Source organism: Pavona decussata, unplaced genomic scaffold (genome assembly GCF_977016875.1).
Source record: "Pavona decussata unplaced genomic scaffold, jaPavDecu1.1 SCAFFOLD_61, whole genome shotgun sequence".
Classification (NCBI taxonomy): domain Eukaryota; kingdom Metazoa; phylum Cnidaria; class Anthozoa; order Scleractinia; family Agariciidae; genus Pavona; species Pavona decussata.
Window position 1 is genome coordinate 2,434,009 of NW_028145482.1, and position 23,439 is coordinate 2,457,447.

The 23,439-nt window shown below is 40.2% G+C and overlaps 1 protein-coding gene across 1 annotated transcript; it reads left to right on the forward strand.

The window, feature by feature from the left end:
- The first annotated feature begins 2,984 nt into the window (after positions 1 to 2,984).
- LOC146479066 (uncharacterized) lies at positions 2,985 to 23,185 on the forward strand. Its single transcript, XM_085111095.1, has 8 exons — positions 2,985 to 3,841; positions 4,425 to 4,784; positions 5,847 to 6,221; positions 6,685 to 6,960; positions 10,272 to 10,571; positions 12,379 to 12,672; positions 18,861 to 19,157; positions 19,882 to 23,185. Exons 1-8 carry the CDS (start codon positions 3,115 to 3,117, stop codon positions 19,929 to 19,931), a joined length of 2,679 nt encoding a protein of 892 aa, XP_084967221.1. The 5' UTR covers positions 2,985 to 3,114; the 3' UTR covers positions 19,932 to 23,185.
- The last annotated feature ends 254 nt before the right edge of the window (positions 23,186 to 23,439 follow it).

Here is a 23,439-nt window from a genome sequence, read left to right on the forward strand (position 1 = left end):
AACTACTACGGCCACGGCAACGAGAACGTCGCAAAACAATAGGAATAGGATATAATGAGAAAAACAAAGGCCCTGCACGTGCGTTACGAATGTAGGCACATTTCTCCACCATGCTCAGCCAAACCACAACGTGAAATGAGTAAATTCAAGGCTTTGTGGAGAACGTGAGCACAAGACGGTACATTTTTCAATCTCTGTCTCAACTTGAACGCCGTTTCCACCTGTTCTCTTACTGAATAGTTCGGCCACATTGTACAAGTTGCATACAGTTGTTTGCTTATTGACCTGGCCTTGGATCGGAAGCGAGGCTGGGGGTGACTTTGTTTTGATACAAACACATGTCATTTTGTAGCACTTACTTAATTTGACCAAAGGATGCGAGATCGATCATTGAAGCGTATTCTGCTATTAGATAAGAAGTCTCAGTTGGTGGTTTTTGTCTAGCGAAAGGAACTTGTTACGAATAGATCGCACGGCTTTGCAGAGGAGGCTGGACAGCAAGTCGCAAAGGATGACGGGGTAAAATGTGTTTCAGCTCAGTCAAACAGTGTCTGTCAGCTCTCTCTGCCATGAACTTGCTGACAGATGAATGTGGCTGGCAGAAATTGGCACGTGATAGGTGTGCAGCCTCTTCTGACATGCTGTTGTCAGCTTAACGTTACATCAGCAACAAATTGACAAATCTTACTTGGACAGACCAAACTGGCAATTTTGAGCCGATTATGATGACGCTGCAAGAAATGAATGAATTGATACGAAATAAAATAGGATTGTACCTTTCAAGTGTATATCTTTGTTACTACGTTTGTATTCAGGCTATGTTTTGTCTCTTATGAGTCTCAAACATACCCTGAAGAAAAAAGGCCGTGCCTTTCGAAATATTGGAAAATATACTTCCCTGACCGTGAAATCAGCCTTGCTCTTTTTTTTAAATATTTGCTTTATGTTTTGTCGTTTTATGTTTCCGGTGAAACATAAGGAGATAAGGAGCGAATTCGCTTTGCCGTCACTAATTTTCCTTAGCCCCCTCCAACCTAAGACAGTACAACCACAAGGCGTCACGTGTGGCACAGTTATCTTTATTCTACACCGTTCGTGGTATGTTTCTTTCGTTATCGCAAACATTTATTCATCATACTTCTGCCAGCTCTCTAGTCTGAATTACTAAAACATCGCACCACCTTCCAAGCGAGGAGAAGACAGTGGTGTGACAATTTTGTCCTCTCCGGGTAGCTGTTCTCAGATATCGTAGCATGATCAATAACACCTCCCCCCTCCCTCACTGGGACTCAATTTGATCCCTGGTTCTATTTGTTGATCGCAACCTCGTTCCCAGGGAAGAAGAGAGAGGACCCGGGGAACCAGGTTGTGCCCCGCCCACTTTCTATGAACATTTTCAGCGAATTCCTTTCCAGCGCGATGTGCACTACCCTCAAGTCACTCATCGCAAAGAAGCAAAGAAGTGCATCGGTGTTTATATCAAACATGGAAAGATACATTTTCATATTAATGCGTCCAGGTGGTTCTGAAAACGGTAGGTGGACAAAACTATTCTTGAGCAGCGAAGAAGTTGCAAGTCTAACAATGGACTTATTTTTGCTTCGAATACGAGAAAGATTTCCCTAGCCTTGGAAGAAAAAGGCGAGTGTTAAATAACACAATGGAAAAGATTAGATCGACGTTCCCTCGGAAGATATTGAATCATTCATTGACATTATCGACATAGCCCAGCAGAAAAGAGAAAATTGCATGAGAACCAATTGCCTTCACGCCGCCAAAGGCTGGAAGCGCTCTACAAAATGCCAAGAAAAGACCCCAAGTAACCACAACGAGACCTCCATTTGTAGAGGAGGAATCCAGCAATACCAATCCTGTATTTCAATACGAAACTCCGACACAAACGTTTTTTCAGAAGCTTGAAGACAAAAACACACACTCACACACACACACACACACACACACACACACACACACACACACACACACACATACCTAGAGATGGTTAAACTGTCAAAGAAATAACATGAACCGGCGGAACTTGAACTGTCCTGTAGGCCCCTAATTGCAAATAAAATCGTTCTAAATTAATAACCGAACCACTATGGCAATAAAATCACAAAATCAGGTATATATACTAATAATAATCAAAGAGTAGGGAGTGCGCTCGACGATCTCTATACCAGGCTCCCTCTCCTTTGCTAAGTTGGTGATGATGTCATCCGCCGCTGCAAAATTCCCTAACAGGTGCCCTTGTGAAGAACGTGGTCAACTAACAAACGATTTAACGTTGTTTGCAGCTTGCCGCCATTAACCGTAATCAACCGGCCAGATCAATCAACAGAAAAGAATGATAAACTGTTTCAAGTCTACATGCTTGGCTAGTGGGCACGAGGGAACATAGCACCATTGCGCCGAGGACACATAGAAATAACGTCGGATTTCCGTATAATTCGGAAATTGGGAAGCGAACTTTACTTTCTTTGCCTTAAAGTGGATTTTAGGGCTCTCGTCCAAAAACTTCTGAACGAAAAATCTTTTTTTTTTTTAATTTCTTATTGAGTACAATATAGAAGCATTACAAAAACAAAACGAAATGTAGTCTAGTTCAATACGATTAGGTTTCGAGTCCCGAAAAATTTACTTAACACAGATTCTGGACACAAGACCATCCTCTGCTTGTGTGGTGAACTTTATTGACCTTTACTTACGAATCAAAAACACTCAACAAAGTTTCCACGACTTCAGTATTCTTCCGTGTATATTTTATTTATTTGTGACCCACAAGTGCTTGAAACACTAAGGTTTGATTCGGTCATTGAAGGTCACAGTCACATCGCATAAATAGAGGATTGTAACATAGTTCTGACCAACCATCTTTGCTCCGGCTTCGCGATCATCTGAGAGAACAAAGGGTGAATGGTCTATGATAAGGACAAAAAGAAAGAATATAGGCTATAACAACTGATGAAGGTCTCAACGCCTTCGAACAAAATCACGGCCAAGGCCTGGGACTGAGATATGGGCGGGTAGGCAATTTTGGCACATGCGGAAGTGAACTACGTTTCAGCGACCGCTTTAAATATAGGCAAAATTCATACGTTGTTTATAAATAGCATGGCTCAAAGCAAGAGACGGATTGATCTATCCGTTTGCAAAATCAGGAAGGAGGTCCCCGGAAATCTTTTTGCTACGGCTGGAAGTGCTTGCGTTTTAGAATGGCCCGGGGATATAGCTTCTTCGTCGGAAACGGGTGGCCGTGCTTTCTTGGTAACGACGAGTCAAGTCCTCAGCAAAGGCGATTTGAATTCTTCAGTAGCTTGTACAGCAGATTTCTTATCCCTGAAACGGGGAAGTATTGAAACGTTTGGTTTGAACAATGTCCCATTTTGCGAGAAACATCTCTCTGATCAAAACATCGGGATTTCGCTGATCCTTATCCCCACAGAGGCGCTGCACAAACAGAAAAGACTTTCAAGTGTACGTAAAAATACATTTCAATCCGAGCGTTCTCAACTTTGCCACAGTAGTAAATCGAGGCTTGAAGCGGCTGACGCCAAACCCGAGAAGCTGTATTGCTATGTGCTGTGCGAAACTGCTTCGCCAGGCGACAAGTTCCATCTTCAGTCGTACTTGTTGGGTGTAGATGAGTGTGGGTCATACTTCCTTCAGTTCCATGGAAACAAATCTAAACTGAGATCGTTGCAAGATTTCCATCGAAGTGACCGTACCGAAAATCCCATTGGTTCTGTAATCTTGAATAACGACGCAAAAGTGGTGGGATTTTTGGCCTTCGACGAGAAGGATGAGATTCTGCCATTGTTCTTGCCACATGACGTGAAGGGTAAGACGTTAACATGCTTAAAGGAACTAGTAAGGCTATGTATTAGATAGTAACCATTTATGAGGGCACCATAGAAATGACTGATTTTACTATTAAATTGGAGCATTGTAATTATATGAAATAACGTACAAAGAACTCAAAAGTTAATGTTGCAACTTTTACGTGAACAGTTCTCGGGAATAGGCTTTTATGGCTTCTGTTAACGGGTTATACACGATGCATTTCGTGAGATCGTAAACATGTTTTACAAGTAAATGTGATAGAGGTACGGAACGGTTTTCAGTTAAGAGTTTACAAGAATACATTCTCATGGAAGAAACTGCTGCGTCAGTGTAAGCCATCGATAGCCAACAGAAATCGTAAACAATGGATAAGGAATATGATGCAATGGGTAAAAATACTTGGTGATAGGAATGTTTAATATGATTATACCGATGATCATTGAGCTGTGCACTGGAGGTGGGACGGCGAGAGGAGGGGTGCAATTTATTTTCAAAACAGTGAAACGACAGTCTAACCGAGATGGTGAGTTTACTTTTAAGTAAATTTTCCTTCTAAGACTTGAAGTTCTCCACTCGCGCAGGTGATAAACAGACAAGCAATGGCTTGCTCATGGTGGATTTGCCGAATCATCCTAAATCAGCTGAAGGACGTTCTAGTGATGGGCAGCCCAGCGACAATAGTCTGCATAACAAGACAGAAAGAGATGCCAATGGTAACAAGGAAGATAACCTGCTTCCAGGTGGAAGATTACAGATGATATCAGACCATGTTAAAGACCATGTTAAAAACAAAGATCAGAGCCAAGGTGATTCGGATAATTCAAACCACGAAACAGATCAGCAGAGCTCAGAACCACTTAATGATGATGAGGATGAGGATGATGATTATAATGACGATGATGGTGATGATGATCATGGTTCATTCTCAGATGAAGATTTATGTAAGTTCTGGCTTTAATCGTTCTGCCTGCAACCAGGTTTCAACAAATGCTTCTTTATAAAACTTGCCAGATAGTTTTACCATATGTTCACTAAAAGGCATTTTTCAAAAACAAAAGGCAATGTTCCAAACAAAGCATTGCTAAATACGTTAACATCCAGCATTTTGTGAACGTTTTCTCTGAAATATTTGAATAAAAAAATCGTTATACTGTCTACCAATTTTCAGCTCATATATTAAGGAATAAAGCCAATAGAAAAGTTTGTAAAAGAAGAAAAATCCAGGTATTGGTAGTTCAAACTCCATCTCAGTTTCATGGTTTACAGTGTGATTAGCCAAGAAGGAACAAAATACCACAGAGTGTTGCTTTCAGGTTGTTTCCTTTTTTGCCCGTGCCTGGTTTGGTGATGATTTTCATATTAAATAACGTTACTTCTAATAAACCCTTTTTGTATTTATGCCATGTTTATTGCATGGTTTCAGAAAATGACCATACCCTCCAAAGGGGGTAACAAGAAATTACCATGGAGAGGGGGGTCCAAAGGAAAAACCCCTCTGTGTGTGTTGAGGGGGAGGGATATTTTCTGGAACCACACATTCTTGCTGCAGCTGACTTGAGGATAATCAAATTATATTGTTAGGTTGTGGAACTAAGTGTCACATTGAAATATCCAATGGAGGCCTTTGATGAATTTATTTACACATACTGAGAAATTAAATTTTTATCAAAAATTAAACTTTTTTGCTCATTCCATGCTGCACATATCATAAAAACGAAAAATTAAATGTTGATTATTCTTGGAAATTTGGTGAGGTTTCCTTTTTGGTTCTGTCTGACTAGAAATTCTATTTCAATCAACTAAAACATTTTTTGTATTATTTCCAATTATTTTTCAATCTTGGTCCCCAATTCTCAACTTTCACCATCCAGGTACTTTCATTTTTTTATATACAGCATGCACTTATTATCTGTACATAGTTTACTTTATGCTATTATTAATAATGATCAGACCTGTAGTACATGATATCATTTTTTCCTGCATTCTTCCTTAAAATACTTTAGTCTTTATAACCAAGTTTCACTCTTTGTACTCGTCATATTTTTCACAAGGTATCCCTGAGGCTGCTGTTTATAGCCAGCGAAGCCAACCAATTGAAATGTCCTTTGCAAGCGGGAGTGGCCTGCAGGAACAAGGAGCACCTGATTCCAGCTTGGCTTCAAAGACTCAGATGCCAAGAATTCCAGCACAAGAGACAGAAGTAGACAGTGCAGCAGGTGATCAACCTGGAAATTATAGTGCAAAGGAAGACCCTGAACATCAAAAGCCAGTTCCAGTTCAGAGGTGCTTCAGTGAGGAACCCAGCACTCCAACGTCACAGAAGAAGGCGTTCCAAAAGAGTAAAAGTGATCCATGGGGCCCTCTGCCATTGAAATCAGGTAAGGTTTGGAATTACCTGGGACCGAAAGAACTTTGTAACCGTGTTTATTGGAGATCGTCGAGACGAAAGTATATCGTGTAAGTTTTGATCGTGTTGAAATAAAAGAAAGAATTGGACGTTAATTATTCGTGTGTTGGATTGGAAAACCGTACCCTGCCGTTATCAACAAAGGCTACTGACTTACTTTAGGGATGATCTGCACTGATGTTTTCATTTGACTATGTATTTAAATGGTAAGGAAAAATTCCATGTTGATAATTCTTGGTAGCTGGAGTGACTTCATTCTACCTGGTTGAGAACAAGAAAAGTCATTTTAAGACATAGTTTTGGGCTTGTGCCAAGCCAAGTCACTCAAAACAACAACAACAACAACAACAACAACAAATACTTACAAGATTGTCTTTTGACAATGACTACTGTAAAGTGAGTGTCACCCTCTTTGTGTCTTATTTTTCTACTAGCAAGACCAACTGGCAACAGACATGAATCATTGGAGTTGTCATTTCCACCAGCATTAGGAGATGGTGATGGTTACATGGAAGAATGCGGAAGTTCAAGAAGTTTGGCTGATGGCAGTGAGGATAGCCAACCTGGAAATGTCCCAAATCAAAAGCCTGAACATCAACAACATCCAAATATTCAAAGGAGCAAAAGTGCAGTAACTCTGACACCAAACACAGAGAGGAAGAAATATTTGAAGAGTCGCAGTGAACAACCCCCTTTAACTTTGAAATCAGGTATAGTCTGGGATATTGCTAGCCTCCCACGCAGTCGTTTTTAGGGGACTCGTATTACCTCCTCCTCACAAACGCCTGCTTACACCTGCGCCGCATTGCTTTACTCCCCAAGGACCCTAGCCAATCACCATCGAGGCATTATCTAATGATATCAAATCAAATTCCTGGTTACAGCGTCCGCTTCCATTTCCCGAGAGCCTTTTTGCAGTCTCTGGTACAGCCTTGAGCCATGCGGGAAATAAGTTGGAATATATATAAAAGCGCTTCTTGTGCAACATTGTGTGACACCATTATCTGCTGGGAGAGTCAAAATCTTCGGGAAAATGTAATCGATCTTCCCCGCCTGTTCGAGTTGACAGTCGGTGAAGATATCACCTGTTACGGGTGCGGAAACTTTGGAGCAGATTTCTTTGTTTGTACGAAGTGCTACGAGAGACTAACTCGATTCGAGAAAGCAAAGAAGAATGTAGAAGGTATCAAGGAGAGATCTGCAGTATTTATCAGTCCATTAAAGACTTTTAACTGAAAGTTAAAGGACGAAGAGCGGATCAACTTGTGGTCCTTGTGGAAAATGTCGCACACGCCCCCGAACTGGAATTGCAACAACAAAGCCAGTTTCACCATACAATCGGCAAGGTCGACAAGATCGAAGGCAAAGCTTGATCTATAAATATTAAAGCGACTTTGCGTAACCAGTCTGCAAATTGACGAAAATATCTCATCACAAATTCTTTGATTGCAGTCAGTTGATAGGCATTTAAACGAGAAATTTTGAACAAAGGGCACTAGACGCTCAAAGCTCAGGTAAGCTCGGTCAAGTTCTGTCTCCGCCGTGATGTTTTTCACTGTTCCCGCGAGAGGCGTTCTGAGGTCAAGGTCAACCTTCCAGATTTTAGAAGGTTCACTGTGATTGGCTCAGCGGCGAAAAGGTATGTGGCGCTTGGGTAAGCAGGCGGTTGTGGGGAGGAGGTAATACGAGTCCCCTAAAAACGACTGCATGGGAGGCTAGGATATTGCACACAGTTATGAAAATTTCAAAAACACAAAATTTAAAAAATTAGAATTTCATTTTGAGGATCCAGACCAGGGAGTGAGGATCTTACAACTCTCAAGATTTTCTCAAGATTTTCATCCTCACCAATCCTGGAACTGTGAATTGCGAAGCAAAGCAAACTTCTAGACCATGATAATACTTTCAATATTTTTCATCAAAACTGTTGGTTTAACTCTAGATAATCTTAATTAAAGTAATGTTTGGCTGTACAGTTAAAAAGTACCGATTCAACAACATTCACACCCTTTTTTCTGACTTTGTTTGCCATCACTAATGTGACATTCAAGCAGTAATTGTGAGGCAAAGGTGAGAGGAGCTATCCCATATTTAGGGAGTGTTCATTATTTATGGGGAAGGGGAGCTGGCAAATGGGAGGAGGGGCAAGCAAAGTTTATTCCCCTATTTAGGGGGGGGGGGGGGGGAAGGTTTTACTCTGGATCTGGGAAAGAGGGGAGGGGGGACAAAAAAGTTTGAAGGTTGACATCATTAGTTTTGGGTTTTTTTCTTCCGTAACCGCATGACATTTAATGTACTTGTACCACAGTAAATCAAACCATAAGATACAACAATGCTAAAGAGTATTTCAAAATGTAATCTCACACCAATAGTTCACACAGCAAATTGGTTCCATTAAATGGATTTGCTAGTTAGATATGTTTGGATTACACTGGCTGCACCAACAGATAGGACGCCCTCAGAAATAAGTTGATCTAGGCCTTTCATCAGAACGGTTGGGTGAAGGCTGTCAGTGTTTTGCAGGCAGATCATGTCATCTGACAATGGGAATACAGTCGAACCTGTATATAACGGCCCTGTATTAAGCGGCCACCCTCTATTAAGCAGCCACTTTTTAAAGTCCCGATTTTTCGCGCATACAAACGCTGTATTTGTTACCTGTATTAGGCGGTCACCTCTATTAAACGGCCGCGGCCACCCTGTAGCATTCCCATGTTTGTCTTTCTTTGTTATTTTTACCTCTATTAAGCGGCCACCCTTGAATGGAAAAACTATATACACAGTACCATGGATAACAGGAATTGTCGCTGGGAGTGCCGACAGCCAACGATTTGCTCTACAAAGAAAAGTTTCAAATTCCGAGGTGCCAAACGCACGTGTCCCACTTCTTTAAGTCGCTGTAATTCTTACCCTATTCCTATTTTAACTTGACGAATTTTGTTATATATTGTGTTACTTTTAATTAGCAACATTGCCGTTTTAACTCCACTTCGATCGTAACAACTATGAAATGACGGAATGAGATATTTTGTTGTGAACTGCAAGTCACGTAAGTAAGTGAGTTAGAAATACAGTACTGTACACCCGTACAAGAGTAGAGGACAATTTATTGCACAGTGCTTTTACACAATGTTACGTATATTATACCATTAAGTTACAAGTTGGCACTGAACTTTGTTTAAAGTATTGAACTCTTGAAAGAGTGTTGATTTTCCTATTGTTTCCTTGCATGAAATGTTTTTGATACGCCATTAAGATTGACATTAGACAATGCCCAGTGAGTATTTTTAGTAATCCTGTATTAAGCGGCCACCTGTATTGAGCGGCCAGTTCCTCAAGTCCCAAAGGTGGCCGTTATATACAGGTTTGACTGTATATTAACTTCTTCTGCACTTTCCCCAGTCAAGGACTCCACAACTGCAGCTTGGCACAGTCTTTTTTTCTTTTCTTTCCGTTGTTTTGCCTTTCTCTTGGCCTCTTTCCACCTCCTACTAACTCCACGTTTTTTGAGTGTCTGACAGTTGCACAAACACCCTCTTTAGCTGCCTTGTGGTATTTTCCAGACTAGTAATTACACTCTGTATCACTTCAACCTGTACATTAACATACGTAATAGTTTCTTCTACTGCTAGTGGAGCAAGCAAAAGGCAGGCGAGTAAAGCGCTAAGTGGAGGAAGAGAGTATGGTTTGATAATAAATGCATCATTGGGGGGGGGGGGGTCAAAAATGTTTACATGTTCTAGCCGGGGGGGTCCAAAAAGTTCCAAACGTTTCATTTCCCCATTTGCCAGCCCCCCCCCCCCCCTTCATAAATAATGAGCACTCCCTTATTGCAAGACCTTCTTTAATTCAAAAGATTACAAAGTAAATTTTTAGGGGTTGAGATAAACTAGAACAGCTTTAACTAAATTTTAAGCAACCACCTTGAATAAGCCCCCATCCTCATGGGCCCAAAATTAAATAAACGCCCAGGCAGTTAATCGAATAAATACGGGAATTATATAACGTTATATTTTTTCAGGGGATTACGTTGAGAAGGCAATATTATGCCGCATTCCTGTAATGGATACACTTGCACATTGGTTGAACACCTCTTACAACAAGGACATTCAATATTGGCAGCATTTAGCTGACCGTCAAGAGGTATCTGATGACAAGATCTCGGCACTGAAATGCCAATCCCCAGCAAGTCGATCTGAAGCATTGTTTCAAGTGTTACCAACAATCGATCCCAACCTTTCCATTGCTACTCTGACATATCACCTAAAAGAGCTGCAAATGAATAATGTGGTAAAATGTCTTCACGATCTTAAACTTGACGGTAAGTAAAGTAATTTTTAAGAACATGAAAGGTTTTAACTGATTAGAGAATAAGCATTCTTCAAAATTCCCAAGTGCTTACGTAGCGCAGCACTTCTTATTTCTTATTATTTCTTTTATAAAATGCCCTATGATTAAATTTGTGTGCATTTTCAGAAATGTAGGCTGTAAATGAACCTTAAAATGACACAATGAATCTATTGTTATTATAATTCTTATTGCATATTTATGGTATTACAGGTGTAATACCTTCAGAGAACATGGATGTAGTAGAACCTGGGAGGACTTAATGCACTGTATTTCAAGTGGTTCTGCCTTCCATTTCTGCCTTCCTTACTTGGGTTCAGTTTTGCTGGGTATGTGTCGCTGGCGTCTCGGAGCCCCTGCCCCATTATAGTCTATTTTGTGGCCAGTTATAGATCCCATCTTAGTCACTCTTGGGAAAATGTAATTTTCGCGATCCCAACTAAGTCACCGACTTTCTATTTATGCATCTACTTTATCAATCCTTTAAATCGGTCATCCTAAAATGAATTGAATGAACGGAATGTAATGCGAGGTGATTGTTACATTTAATAAACAACAACTTTCTGAACTTTTTAACCGAGACCATTTTGAATCACTACTTAATGGAATTTTCTTACCCAAAAAAACCCGAAAATGTGCGACCCCATTCTAGTAACTCTATTGAAAATGCAACCCCATTCTAGTCAATCCAGGCGTGAAAATGCAACCCCATCCAGCGGCACATCTCCATTGGCCTCTTATAAGAAAGTACCCCCCCCCCCCCTGGGTTTCAAAGCAGTATGAAGGAAACCATCCATATCTACGCCCTAAAACCCACACTCAATCCGCCAGAGTTCAGGCCATTTCAACATTTTGACTATTTAGAATAACTTTATTAAGCAAGTCTCACGTGCAGGGCCAAAGCCCAGCTCCACTGTTCCATAACCACGCCTTCACTTGGTTACATAGCCATTTGTAAACAGAACCAAAGGGTTTGGTCAAACCTCAAGTCAACAGTTAAGCCTGGTTGTCCAGTGCACAAATTAACGTTTAACAAATCACATTAATTTAAAAACAACTAATTTGACTAATGAAAAGGCAAAACAATCCTTTTAAGCTGTACATTCTAACCGATTTAAAAGTTTTGGCAGCTTCTTTTTTATGCTGGCTTTGTCTGATCATTCAGTTTCCCTTTGTGCCTCTTTCCCTCTTTCCCTTCTTGTATACTGTTTATACCATTACCCCCAAGGATAGAACCAAAATGTCATGGCCAACAGGGGTAATCTGTCATATTGACAGGAATCCAGTCTATCTAGTAACAATACTAAACTAAGAACAAAAGTTATCACTCGTTTTAGCAAACAAGTGGGAGGATTGCATGAGATTGCATGTTGTGTCCTTGCTACAACCTTTGGCACAAGGCAGTACTTTAAAAGGCAGTTGGCGTCCAAAGCATATCTATTTGTACATCCAATGGATGTTCTTAACAACATACGGCAAGCTTTGTCATTTAAGGATGGCGCTGCCTGATAGGAAGGTATTTTTTGTGCTTTTTAAGACTATTTATGAAAAGCAGATCTTAGCAAAGGCTGAGAGTAACTTGTATTTTTCAGAGATAATTAGGCGACAAAAATATCTATTCGAAAGCTTTTAGACAGCTGACTTAATTTATGTGTGGTTTTCACATGTAATGCTAAAATGCACTTCAGGGAATTTATTTTTAGAAAGTACTGTCTGTTAACTAAATGCTTTGTCCTGTAATACTTACTTTTAGTTAATGACCGTTTGTCTTGTATTGGCAGGTACCCAAAAGGTTGATGAGGTTTTAGAATCAGGAATTGTTCCAGGGAGATTTTACACCCTGTTAGATCAAAAACCAGAAGAAACCTGGAACAAGCTGGGATGTAAACTTGGTGTCGATCGCCCAACCCTCAAGAAAATAAAGATTGATTGTAAAGTGAGACATCAGAATCCATCCCAGCATGTCATCGAAATAATCTGTGCATCTAATCCAAGCATGACCATTGGAGAATTCAAGAAAAAATTGGAAAATATAAAGAGGATGGATGTGAAGGACAAATTGGACGGCCTACCAGGTATACAGAACATGTACATACTTAAAAAAATAGGGATCTAACAGTTTGACTTTACATAAACCAAGGTCGTTGGTAGAAAGTCTAAAACCAATTACAATTTTTTGGACAACAATATTCTGAGTTTTTGGTATCTTAACAAAGGATGAAATAACTTTCTTTTTTCCAAATTCAGTACCATTCAGTTGCTATGCTTCGTATTGCCAAAGACGTCATTCACCGTCAAATCCAAATAAACACCAGCCTATGATTATGAACAAGATTTCCGTTTTTTCCTACAAACGAAGCACAAAGCAGCGGATAAAACATTGGAGCAATTTTTCCTTAAAGAATTCAAGCTCATATGCCAAAACTCTGGTGAATCTGAGCTATACAAAACAACAAAAAGTAATCCGAAATGCATCATAGCTTGGTTGGTTCAATATATAATCTTTATAAGCCTAACTGATCAATGGGGAAATTTAGGCCAAGTAAGCTGTCAAAAGAGTAAACAAAACAGATTTGCAGAGGCAACGCAATTTCAATAACAGGCCCACTTGTTACAGCACTAATTGACTGCTCTCAAAGCCTTCATAGCAAGCATTTCCATGGGGTTTTTGTGTGTTTTTTTCACTTTTTGACTGCGGTTATCGAAATTGGGACAAGGGCGAAAAAAAATGGGGAGGGATTGACATCCACAACTTAAAACGTCCTATGTTATGGCAGGGTAGAAGCTTTTTCCGGCTTTTGTTTAATTTAGGCGACAGCTTTCATTGGCCTATATAAAAATGGTGGAGAAGCAAGAGTTATCAGAAGAGATTAACAGAGCTTTAGATTCTCTTGCTGAAAGAAGGTTTAGTCATCAACTGCAAGGTACCAGATACACCCAATGTGACAGCTGCTGCATAGAGGAGACTTACATATTATTATACAGTTATTCGGACTGGATTTCCAAATATAATTTATCTTCCAGGTTCTGGCAAAAGCAAAAGAACATACTTGTGTTCTAGTGATTAAAATTACTGCAGGCTTTTTGTGTATTGAAATGCGATCACATGGATATCTGCAAGAGCAGCAAGTTCAAGTTGCTATTTACATTGGCCAAAGATGCCCTGCAAAACGATTTCCTCTCGTCTATGAAGAAAGAGGATACAACATTTCGCAAGAATTTAGGGGTAAATAGCTATAGATGAGTCTCATACTGTAGAGACATGGACCAGGAAAAGTTTATACCGTACCCCTAAAAACGAATTTGTTTAGTGCCCAGATTGCACACTCTATCTGAAAAGAGCTGACACCAACCTTTCTGCAGATATTAGCGAGAATTTTACAGAAAAAATCCTTTCTATTCAACAGTCTGCAAAGATGAATCTGGCTTTCCTGTATGTGAATAAGTTCCAAATTTTATCTTGAAATTACAATAGCAAACATGACAAAAATCGTCTGGATTTACCATCGTCAAAGCCTCTTAGAATAGATGTATTGTCACATTGCTCCTCTCGAATTTGCGCTTGCTCATGTACAATATGTTTTGATCCTGACAAAGGTGAAATTTCACATCCTTAGGACATTGCTTTCTGCTATTGGCTCATTCATTGACAGGGTGTCAAGGGATGAATTCACAGAAGCATCAAATGTCAATAAGGCTTTTTTCAAACTCATGGGTTTGTGGGCAACCGTTTCCTCTGTCTTCTCTTCTCTCTTCTCCCCTCCCCCCAGCGCCCCCTGCATTGCTTTTTTGTAAGGCAGGCCACTGCTGCTGTTGAAAGACAAGAGGACTTAAGCATACAAGATGGATGCCATGTTTATTACTCAACCCAAAAGCATGCTGGGACCTGATGTAACAATGCTGGGGAGAATGATGGAACATCCCCCTTTTTCCAAAAAAAAATAAAATAAAAATAAATAAAAAATAATAATAATAATTTATTAGTATATACTACACAAGTGAATAGTACATTTCGCGCACGCAGATTGGCTAGTTCAGAGGTGATTAGCCAAGTACTACTCACCTCCGAGCAGCCGAAGAGAAACAAGATGGCTTCCTATCCCGCCACGGTTACTTAAGAGGAAATTATTTCGATAAACGAGGCGGCTGTTAAAAAAAAATACATAAATGGCAACAAAGTTTGGTTTGACGGCATTAAATGGTAAGTTTTTTGATCTTTCCAACCTCATGTTCTAAGGCGAAAAATGAAAATACAATTCCATGTTTGCAAAAACTGATGAGCACTAAAATTACAATGAAACATGTATCTAATAATTTTCAGAAATGGCACTGCAGGAACTAAACAAGTTTTTCCTAAAGTTTTTTTTTGTCTGCAAGAAAGCGAGACGGAACTTTCTACAATAAGAAATTGCTTACCGTGTGGCACGCGAGATTTAAAATCTCATACCATTAATTTTGTCAGTATATTGTCAGAAATAAAATAATTTTTTGGGTTCGCTAGTTATTCAGCTTGTGTGGTAGTATACTAAAACAGTTATTCACCTCAGTGTCAGTGAAAGTGATGGATATTTACCTCCACTTTGATAAATAAATTATTGTTAATAATAGTAATAATAATAACAATAAACAAGAAGAAACCCTCTTTGCGTCCCTAAGTCCATGGGTTGGACTCAGATGTTGAGAGAGAAAATCACTCGCAATTACACTAGTATATCTTAATAATAATTACAATAATAATAATAATAATAATAATAATAATAATAATAATAATAATAATAACAGAGTATCTCAATATGAACAGCTAATGATCCGGGCTAACAAGAAAGTTCAAAGTTTGATCACAGTTCACCCGCTGAATGTTACCATACTTAAGACCGTTTCTTTAACAAAGACTTAGAACACAATGTGTAAGTGTCCAAATATATGTTTCTATTTTACACAATAAAGTCTCGAAGGTCTCAATCTGGCCCTACAAATTGCACTGATTTAGAGGGTTTCCTTGCTCCTGTATAGTTTACTTGTTCTGTGGGGCCTTTATTTTGCTGGATTACTGCTTTTGCCTTTTCACACTGTTCGAAGCTCTTAGCTATCTGTAATGTTCATTGTTTTAAATGAGATGAGTTCTTTAGTAGTTTTATCCCTGTGACCAATATCCAGTAGTTTTGACACAAGTCTCTCGTTGAATTGTTGATCCCTGATATGAACTTGTCTCTAAGTAGCTGGTCCTCGCAATTAGCACAATGCTTTAGTCTCCTACCTTGTTCTTCTACTTGTGCTTCCCAGGCCGTGACTGATTCATGGGTTTCTTGTTTCATTTGGGCAAATTTTGTTCTCCCCGTCTGTTCTCCTTCATTCGCCATGAAATGTTCCTTGAAAAGTTTGAGAATAATCTCCGGTTCCTTCCGTTCCTCCTCTGACAGCTGAAAGCCTTGCATGAGGTTTTCGAGTTCTTCGTTGCCAGCTATGGCGGAGCGAAAAGCTGCCATAGCCTTGCCTTTTGCTAGCCACACTGCCGGTGGCGGTTCCACTCCGCATTCGGTTGGAGGTGGCAGCGGCTTTCGCCCTGCGTCGCCGCGGCGACCCTCGCGACCCTTGAACCTGACAGTGCTTGGTAACCTGCGCTCCTCCTGTGCTCGCGCTCCTTGAGCCGCCTGGGAGGCGAGATTGGGACGCTTTCCATTCGACCAAAAATTCCGGAAATTCCGGGTTTGGGAGCGAATGGAACAGACATTTTCCGGAATTTCATTCCGAAATTTTGGGTGTACCTCGCGAGGTTGGCCTAAAATTCCGGAAAATCCGAATAACCGGAAAATTCCGTTCCATTCGACCATTCCTGCTCGCGCCCAGTTTCTCAGAGCCCGGCAATCGAACTCAACATGGCAAATAGAGAGGTATAGCCTGCGTGGCAGGCGCTAGAAAGGGGAAGGGAATGGGGAAAATTGGGCGCGCGAGAAACGCGCGGAGCCACTTTGTATTCTAAGTTCCAGTTCCTCTCGGACTCGTCTCGAGATCCCGCCGCGTCGATCTCCACGATCATGGACCCAGATGAAGATAAAACCTAGGCCATCTTTGTCAGTGAATTTGTATCCGTCCACCAAAATCAAATGATAGTTTCAGTAATTAAGAATGTATATATTTGCTAATTGTTCACAGCAGGCGATGTTTTTTTGTGAGAAAGCAAAGAGGGCGATGTGAGTGTTGTACACATTGATCACGTAGCGTGACAGAAATGGGTTATGACTGAAACTATCATTTTGGTGGACGGATACAAATTCACTGACAAAGATGGCCTAGATTTTACCTTCATCTGGGTCCATGATCGTGGAGATCGACGCGGCGGGATCTCGAGACGAGTCCGAGAGGCCAGAACTTAGAATACAAAATGGCAGCTTGCTACACAGCAGGACACGGAGAAACGTCGCGAGTCTTTCTTAATTTGGCCCATTTTTGACCGGAATTTTAACCTTCAAATGGGTAAAAATTTCAATTTCATTTAATTTTATGTTTTTTTTTCATGATCCGAGGTGATCCGAGTTGATCCGAGTTGATCCGACCCGGACTGGCAGTCCGAGTTGATCCGGTCCAACTTTTGTACCAGCCTGTTTACATTTGTTCTGGTGAATAGATCTTATCGCTCACACTGGACCCCGAATGAAATTTATTTTCGAAGCTTTAGTTTTAGTTTCCTACTTTACCCTAAGCCTTTCACCCACGGAATGGTCTTGAATCTTTAAAGTTAATTGAACGTTCTCTTTTTTATATTGCAGCCAGAGAAATGAAATGTTTTGCTCGGCTGTATGTAAATTCAGTGTTTACGGCCTGATCTTATCGATTACGTTTGACACCGAATGGAGATTTATCGAGAAGAGGCAAAAGAGCGTCTGAGGTTAATTGAAGTCGAACTTTTGGAAAATATCCGTCCTGAAAGGAAAGTTGCCCCTTAGTTTCGTTCATTGGAAGGAGTTAGCAGACAACACACATACTAGCTGCTTTCTTTTAAGAATACGATATTCGTTGTGTTAATTTTTCGTCCTTGTTTTTTGTCCCGTAATGGCGGCTTATGATGAATACATGCAGACTCGCAGACTCGGCCAACATGTAGCGCACGCGCACTAGATCACTGCGTTTTGGCGTATACGAAGAAATCCTACTTTATAACTTGGCGCTCCGCCCAAGTAACAAGCGGAACACTGATATTGAGCAGAAGAATTGGAAGACACGTTGAGTTCGATTTCCGCCCTCTGAGAAACTGGGCGCGAGCAGGAATGGTCGAATGGAACGAAATTTTCCGGTTATTCCGATTTTCCGGAATTTTTATAGGCCAACCTCGCGAGGTACACCCAAAATTTCGGAATGAAATTCCGGAAAATGTCTGTTCCATTCGCTCCCAAACCCGGAATTTCCGGAATTTTTGGTCGAATGGAAAGCGCCTTATTTCCAAGAAATAGTTCCGATCATTCCGAGACAAAATCAATCTCGTACCCAGAGTCCTCAGGCTCTTTGGCCAGCGGTTAGTCGCCAGGAGAGCCAATCAGGCTCGGAGAAAAATGTGTTGACCTTTTTAACATAGTATCTAACTTGGCACGGTACGTGATCAACTTCAACCATCAGAAATCATATTAAATTAAGTGTTGAAGTATAGAGCTCGCTGCAACTATTTGCCGACTTCACCTGTATATGTAATGATACTTCCCAGGCCTGGATACTTCCTTTACATCCTCTTTTTTTAGCACAATACTCATTTTTTTAACCCAGGTATTTGGTTATATATTTCTTTCCTCACTGCCCTCCTCTGGATAAGCATCTGCTATTTGCGAGTGGTTAAGTTCAATGGCAGAAAGAAGTAAAACGAATCAAAGTTCACTTCTACATCATTATCATTACGTGGTGTTGACTCTGAAGGAGATTGAACTTAGATTAAAATTCAAACTAGAGTTCTCCCAACAGGAGTTTAAAGATTACCTCTATTATTCACCCGACTTAAAACATAACATTGCATCTCTTTCACAGATACCACTCATCGACATTGAAATCCCAGCAGTATGTAGGGTGTTTGTAACTACCTCCCATGAGTCTCTTGTAGCTCAATGACGGTAGCATCCGATCTAGTAATTGGAAGATTGTAGATTCGCCTCCTGTCACGGGAGAAGTCGGCCTGTTTCCTTTTTCCTGGTATACCTGTGTCACTAACTGAAATTCCAGGTTTAAAATATAGTATGATATTTCTTTCTCATGATAAAGACTATTTTTTTCTATTTCATAGCAGAAAAGTATGTTACAATTACGGATCTGCAAGATGATTTGAATCTAATGCGAGAGGTGACGTCCATGCTGAATGATAGTGCGCGAGTCAAAACTTTCAAGGACCTCGCAGAAGAATGTGGCATACCCCTTGAAACCTACAGGAGTCTTCAGCCGTCAAATGCGGAGAGTCCAATAGAAGAGGTGTTAAAGGACATCGTGTGGCGTAACCCATATTACACCGTGGATGAACTGATAATTGATCTGCGCGAGATGAAACGCGTGGATGTCATAAAGGCTCTTCGCCGCCATTTTGATGGTTAGTAGTGTAAGCAGCCTGGTAGCTTGACTCTGGTACACTTAGCAAGAAAACAACAGCGTTGAACTAACATCATGAAAAGATTAATTGTTCACCATCTGGGCCCCATTGTTCGAAAGCCAATTAGCGCTAATCCACGATTAAAAGTTTAACCGAGGTTTTGATGTCACTCCTTAAAAGCGGTTTTGAAAGCTAGTAAAAGATAGTCAAAGACTAATCTAAAAGGCAAATCTTGCTTTGGAAAAACCTTAAGCGATGAGTATAATTAAATTGGAAGCAACGTTCTCTGACGCAAACCCTGAGTTAGCTCAATCGTGCTTCAAACAACTGGTCCCCGGAGTCCATGGGCTCCTGTTGCTCACACTCTGGAGTTCATTGTTCACAAACGTTTTAATCAGTTCTCTGAACAAATATTACAGTTATGCAAGTCATTCCACTGCTGCACCGCTCTTTTATGAAATACAGGTGGTCCGTGACTCAGCAGAAAAAGGTCTAAAAGAAAAACACGCCAAGATAGGGCCTCTAGCCAGTGATACAATCTAGATCACATTTGAGTTCTCTCTTTCTCTTTAATTCGGATACAGGTAACCCAAGTTCGAGTGGTCCTGTGCTCAGTGTTCACGCAGGTGGCTTCGTAGCAATAACTTTATTTTGATAATTCAAGGATTCAGGCTGCTTCTGTAACTGTCAACGTTATCTATTGTTTCTGTTTTGATTTTTTCAGAGGCAGGCATGAGAGATCTGATGAGAAAACTGCAGGTTACCGATGAGTAAGATCCATGACATTCCCTAGCTGTTCAGCTGTCCGTACCAGAGCAGCAGCAAGGTCACAAGAAAAGCGCAATCTCAGTTTCAGACGTTTTTATTCGACAGTTAGTACTGTAACTCTTGATAGATCATGTGTAATCTAATTTTTGGTAGTGGTTATCAATTTCATGAACTAGTATTATTACCTGTTGGCAACGGGAGTGAGTCGTGTTCTAAAGTTTGATATCTGTGAAATTTTATTAGTTAGTTATGGTCCTTCTCAGACACATTTCTGAGAAACCTTCACATGATTTTGATAATAATGGCCCTTAATAAGGCCTTGTTCAGACAAGGTTTCCGTGCCCGGCACTGAAAAAGGCGTTGTTTAGATTCCTTGGTGCCCAAGGAGCAATCTTGTTCTTGTCCGCCAATTTAGTGCCTGCCATTTTGTTTACTGTCGGGAGGCATGTGGAAAAAGGTGGGAACCTGGTGGAAACTGATAAAATTCTACTTAGACCAGCGCCCTTTGGGCGTGCCCATGAACAGTGCCGGAGTAATACCCTTGGTCGACTAAAGGCTGTGTTCAGACTAGTCCCAGTGCCTGAGAACAGGGCACAGGCACCTACTCAGAACGGGGCCCAAGTAATTTGATGTTAACTCTTCACCGTTAATGTCTTATGAATTTCCAAAAGAAAATTGGGATGACAAAACATTTTTCTGAGATAATTTAAAAGTAATAACAGTTCTAAGGCTTTTTAAAATACACAATGCATGGTGTTTCTTCCAAATTGAAACTGAATTCTCTTTGGAAAATGCGTAGTTACCGCCAATTTCAATAGCCCTTGGCTAAGATCTTTTTCCCTCGAAAAGTCATAAACCGCGCAAAAATTCCTATGAATTTAGAAAGAATCATGCAGAGTTTCTTGGACCCATCCCGACATGCACAGTAGCAAGCATACGTGATCAAGCAATTGGGGTGGTGGTAGTGGTGTGTGCCGGGGAAGGGAAGGGGGTGGGGGGCAAAGTAAAGCATTGCTACGATATATAAAGAAGATTAACTTTTTTGCTCGTTTTTTAAATTAGAAAGATGTAATGTTCGTCATAGCAAGAGCGTGGGTCAAAGAAAAACTGTGAGTATACGACGCGAACCGTGGACTGAGATGTTTCCCTTGTTCCTTGAACCGTGTGGTAGAGAGATTCACCCTGAATATTCATTATTTTCTCCCTCGCTAAGACGTTTACATATTTCCTTCGTGTTTTTCGTTGTTTGGCGTTTTTTAAACTCTTTACCGGGTCTGTTCACTGTGCCCCTGACGAGATTGACAGACCTTCTGAGCAGACGTAGCTTTATTTTGCTTTTGTCACTCTATGCTGTTTCTTAATTATCTTTTTGGCGAGCTCACTAAAATACGTCGCTTCTCACTCGTTCCGAAAAGATAGCGGTTTTAAGTTTGCATTAAAATATCAGAAAATCGATCCATATAAACACCTATGACTGCCAACAAAAGAGCTGTCCACTCGGTCGTACAACTGTTCATCTTGTTTCGCGGGTGCGTTCACTCGGTTTTTCGTTCGTTCGTTTTTGCCGGCGAGCGCTCGGTGGACCGTTTGTTCGTTAGCTCGATCATTTGGCCATCCGTTCGCCCGTTTGGATGTTCGTTCGCTCGGGCTTCCGTTTGTTCGGTCGTTTGCGTTTCTGGTTTGTTCAGTTGTTCCTCCGCTTGCCCAGATCTTTTTGCTATCCATGGGCATAAACATGTTATAAAGAATATAATTTAACCGTTTAAAAGCTGTACGAAAACATTACGAAGAAGCCCTCAATTCGAAAAACAACCGCGAAATTGGCATTTGGTGCTGTTCTTTCGGTCGTGCGGTCATATCAAATGTCTATATGCATAGAGGACTGAAAAATAAAAACTTAAATAAAAGGTACACACTAATAGCCCATTTTTAAACTAATTACAACCGTGCAATTGGCTTCTTATGCTGATCTTTCGGTTATGGGGCTGGGTTGGCTTTCGGTTGTGTGCTTTGTTCATTGTGGCTGGTATACATGAGGTATTTGTCTGACTATTCGGTTAGTCTCTCAATGGCCTTAGTGGTTTCGGCCTTATGTTCACTCCTCTTTCCGTCTGTCTGTCCCTTCCCATATATCCGTATGGTTCAGTTATCTTCACTAGTGCTACTAGTGTTAAACAATAAAAATACGAACAATTAGAAACTCACACTTGTATTATTTTATCAATGGTTTTCTTCGGTTTATCTATTGTTTGGTGTTGGGGAGTTTTATTATATGTGCTTTATTTACGGGAATATTCGAATCAAAGGGATAAAATATTAAAAAGTTCAATGGTTTATCCTTCTATTTATGTTTTAGTGCAATGCTGATCAAACTTTGATCAAATGTTGTTTTCTCCTGGTATAAATTTGGTATAAGCGGGTGTTCTGTTTTGGACTGTTTCTCATGAACTTTATCTTTCCTTCAAGAATGTTTGAAATTGGGTTTTCCTCAATAACAATACATTGTTTACATAAGGTCAAGCCGTAATTTATTGTATCTGACCATAAGTTGACCTCTCGCTGGCATTTGCCTGGAAATGGCCATCCTTCTTATTATTATCGTTTTTAGTGAAGATATTCAGCGTTTCTTACCGAATCTATACCAGCCGATATCTTGTTATTAAAGTTAGTTTTCACTGTACTTTATAATAATCTTTAGATCTTTTCATTTGAAGGTGACTGTCAATATCAATACTTTTTGTTCTGTAACCACGTATTGTATTTTTAATAAGGTAGCTGAAAGTTGTAAGCAAGTACACTTTAATTTATGGAAATAGGCGTGGACTTGTAGGACCGCTTATCTTCTCGAAAAGTTGTTTTGCAACAACAACACTGGACACTGCTTGAAACTTCATCCGAGTATATTACAAACTTATGATTGTCAATGTGTAATTTTTATCGATACAAATGTTCATTGTAATTTTTGTATTTCTCCCGTTTCTTTATTTTGGTTGGACATTTCGAAGAACATAACGAAAACCTTGAAAGAACGGTACATTTTCTTCAATAAATAAAGGGAAGGTACCTATTACAAATTCCAACACTAACCAATCACAGGAAGGCTTACGTTAGCCTATGTTAGTAGTTGACGATTGTTTGACAGTACGTGGTCAATCATACTCCGACCAACATAAAAGCAACACGAGAAGTTCTTCACTAGAGAGTGTTGTAGCTGAGCTGTAGAGTGAACTTGTAAAATACAAGCAACCATTGAACCACAATTGTGTGTGTCTACTGAATTCAACTCGCTGAATTAACTGAGCTGATTCCCCTTGGTTGGACGCTAAGGCTGATCTAACACAAGTGACACGGTTTTCTACAAACAAATTAGCTTTTTATATGGGCTTAATCTTAAAAATTTAAAAGCTATATTAAAACATCAGAAGTTTTTCCTTCATGTTTTAATATTGAAGCTGCAATGCTATAGAGAGAGACTTCATCTTTCTCCACCGATCTGGCACGCAAAGAAGCTCGG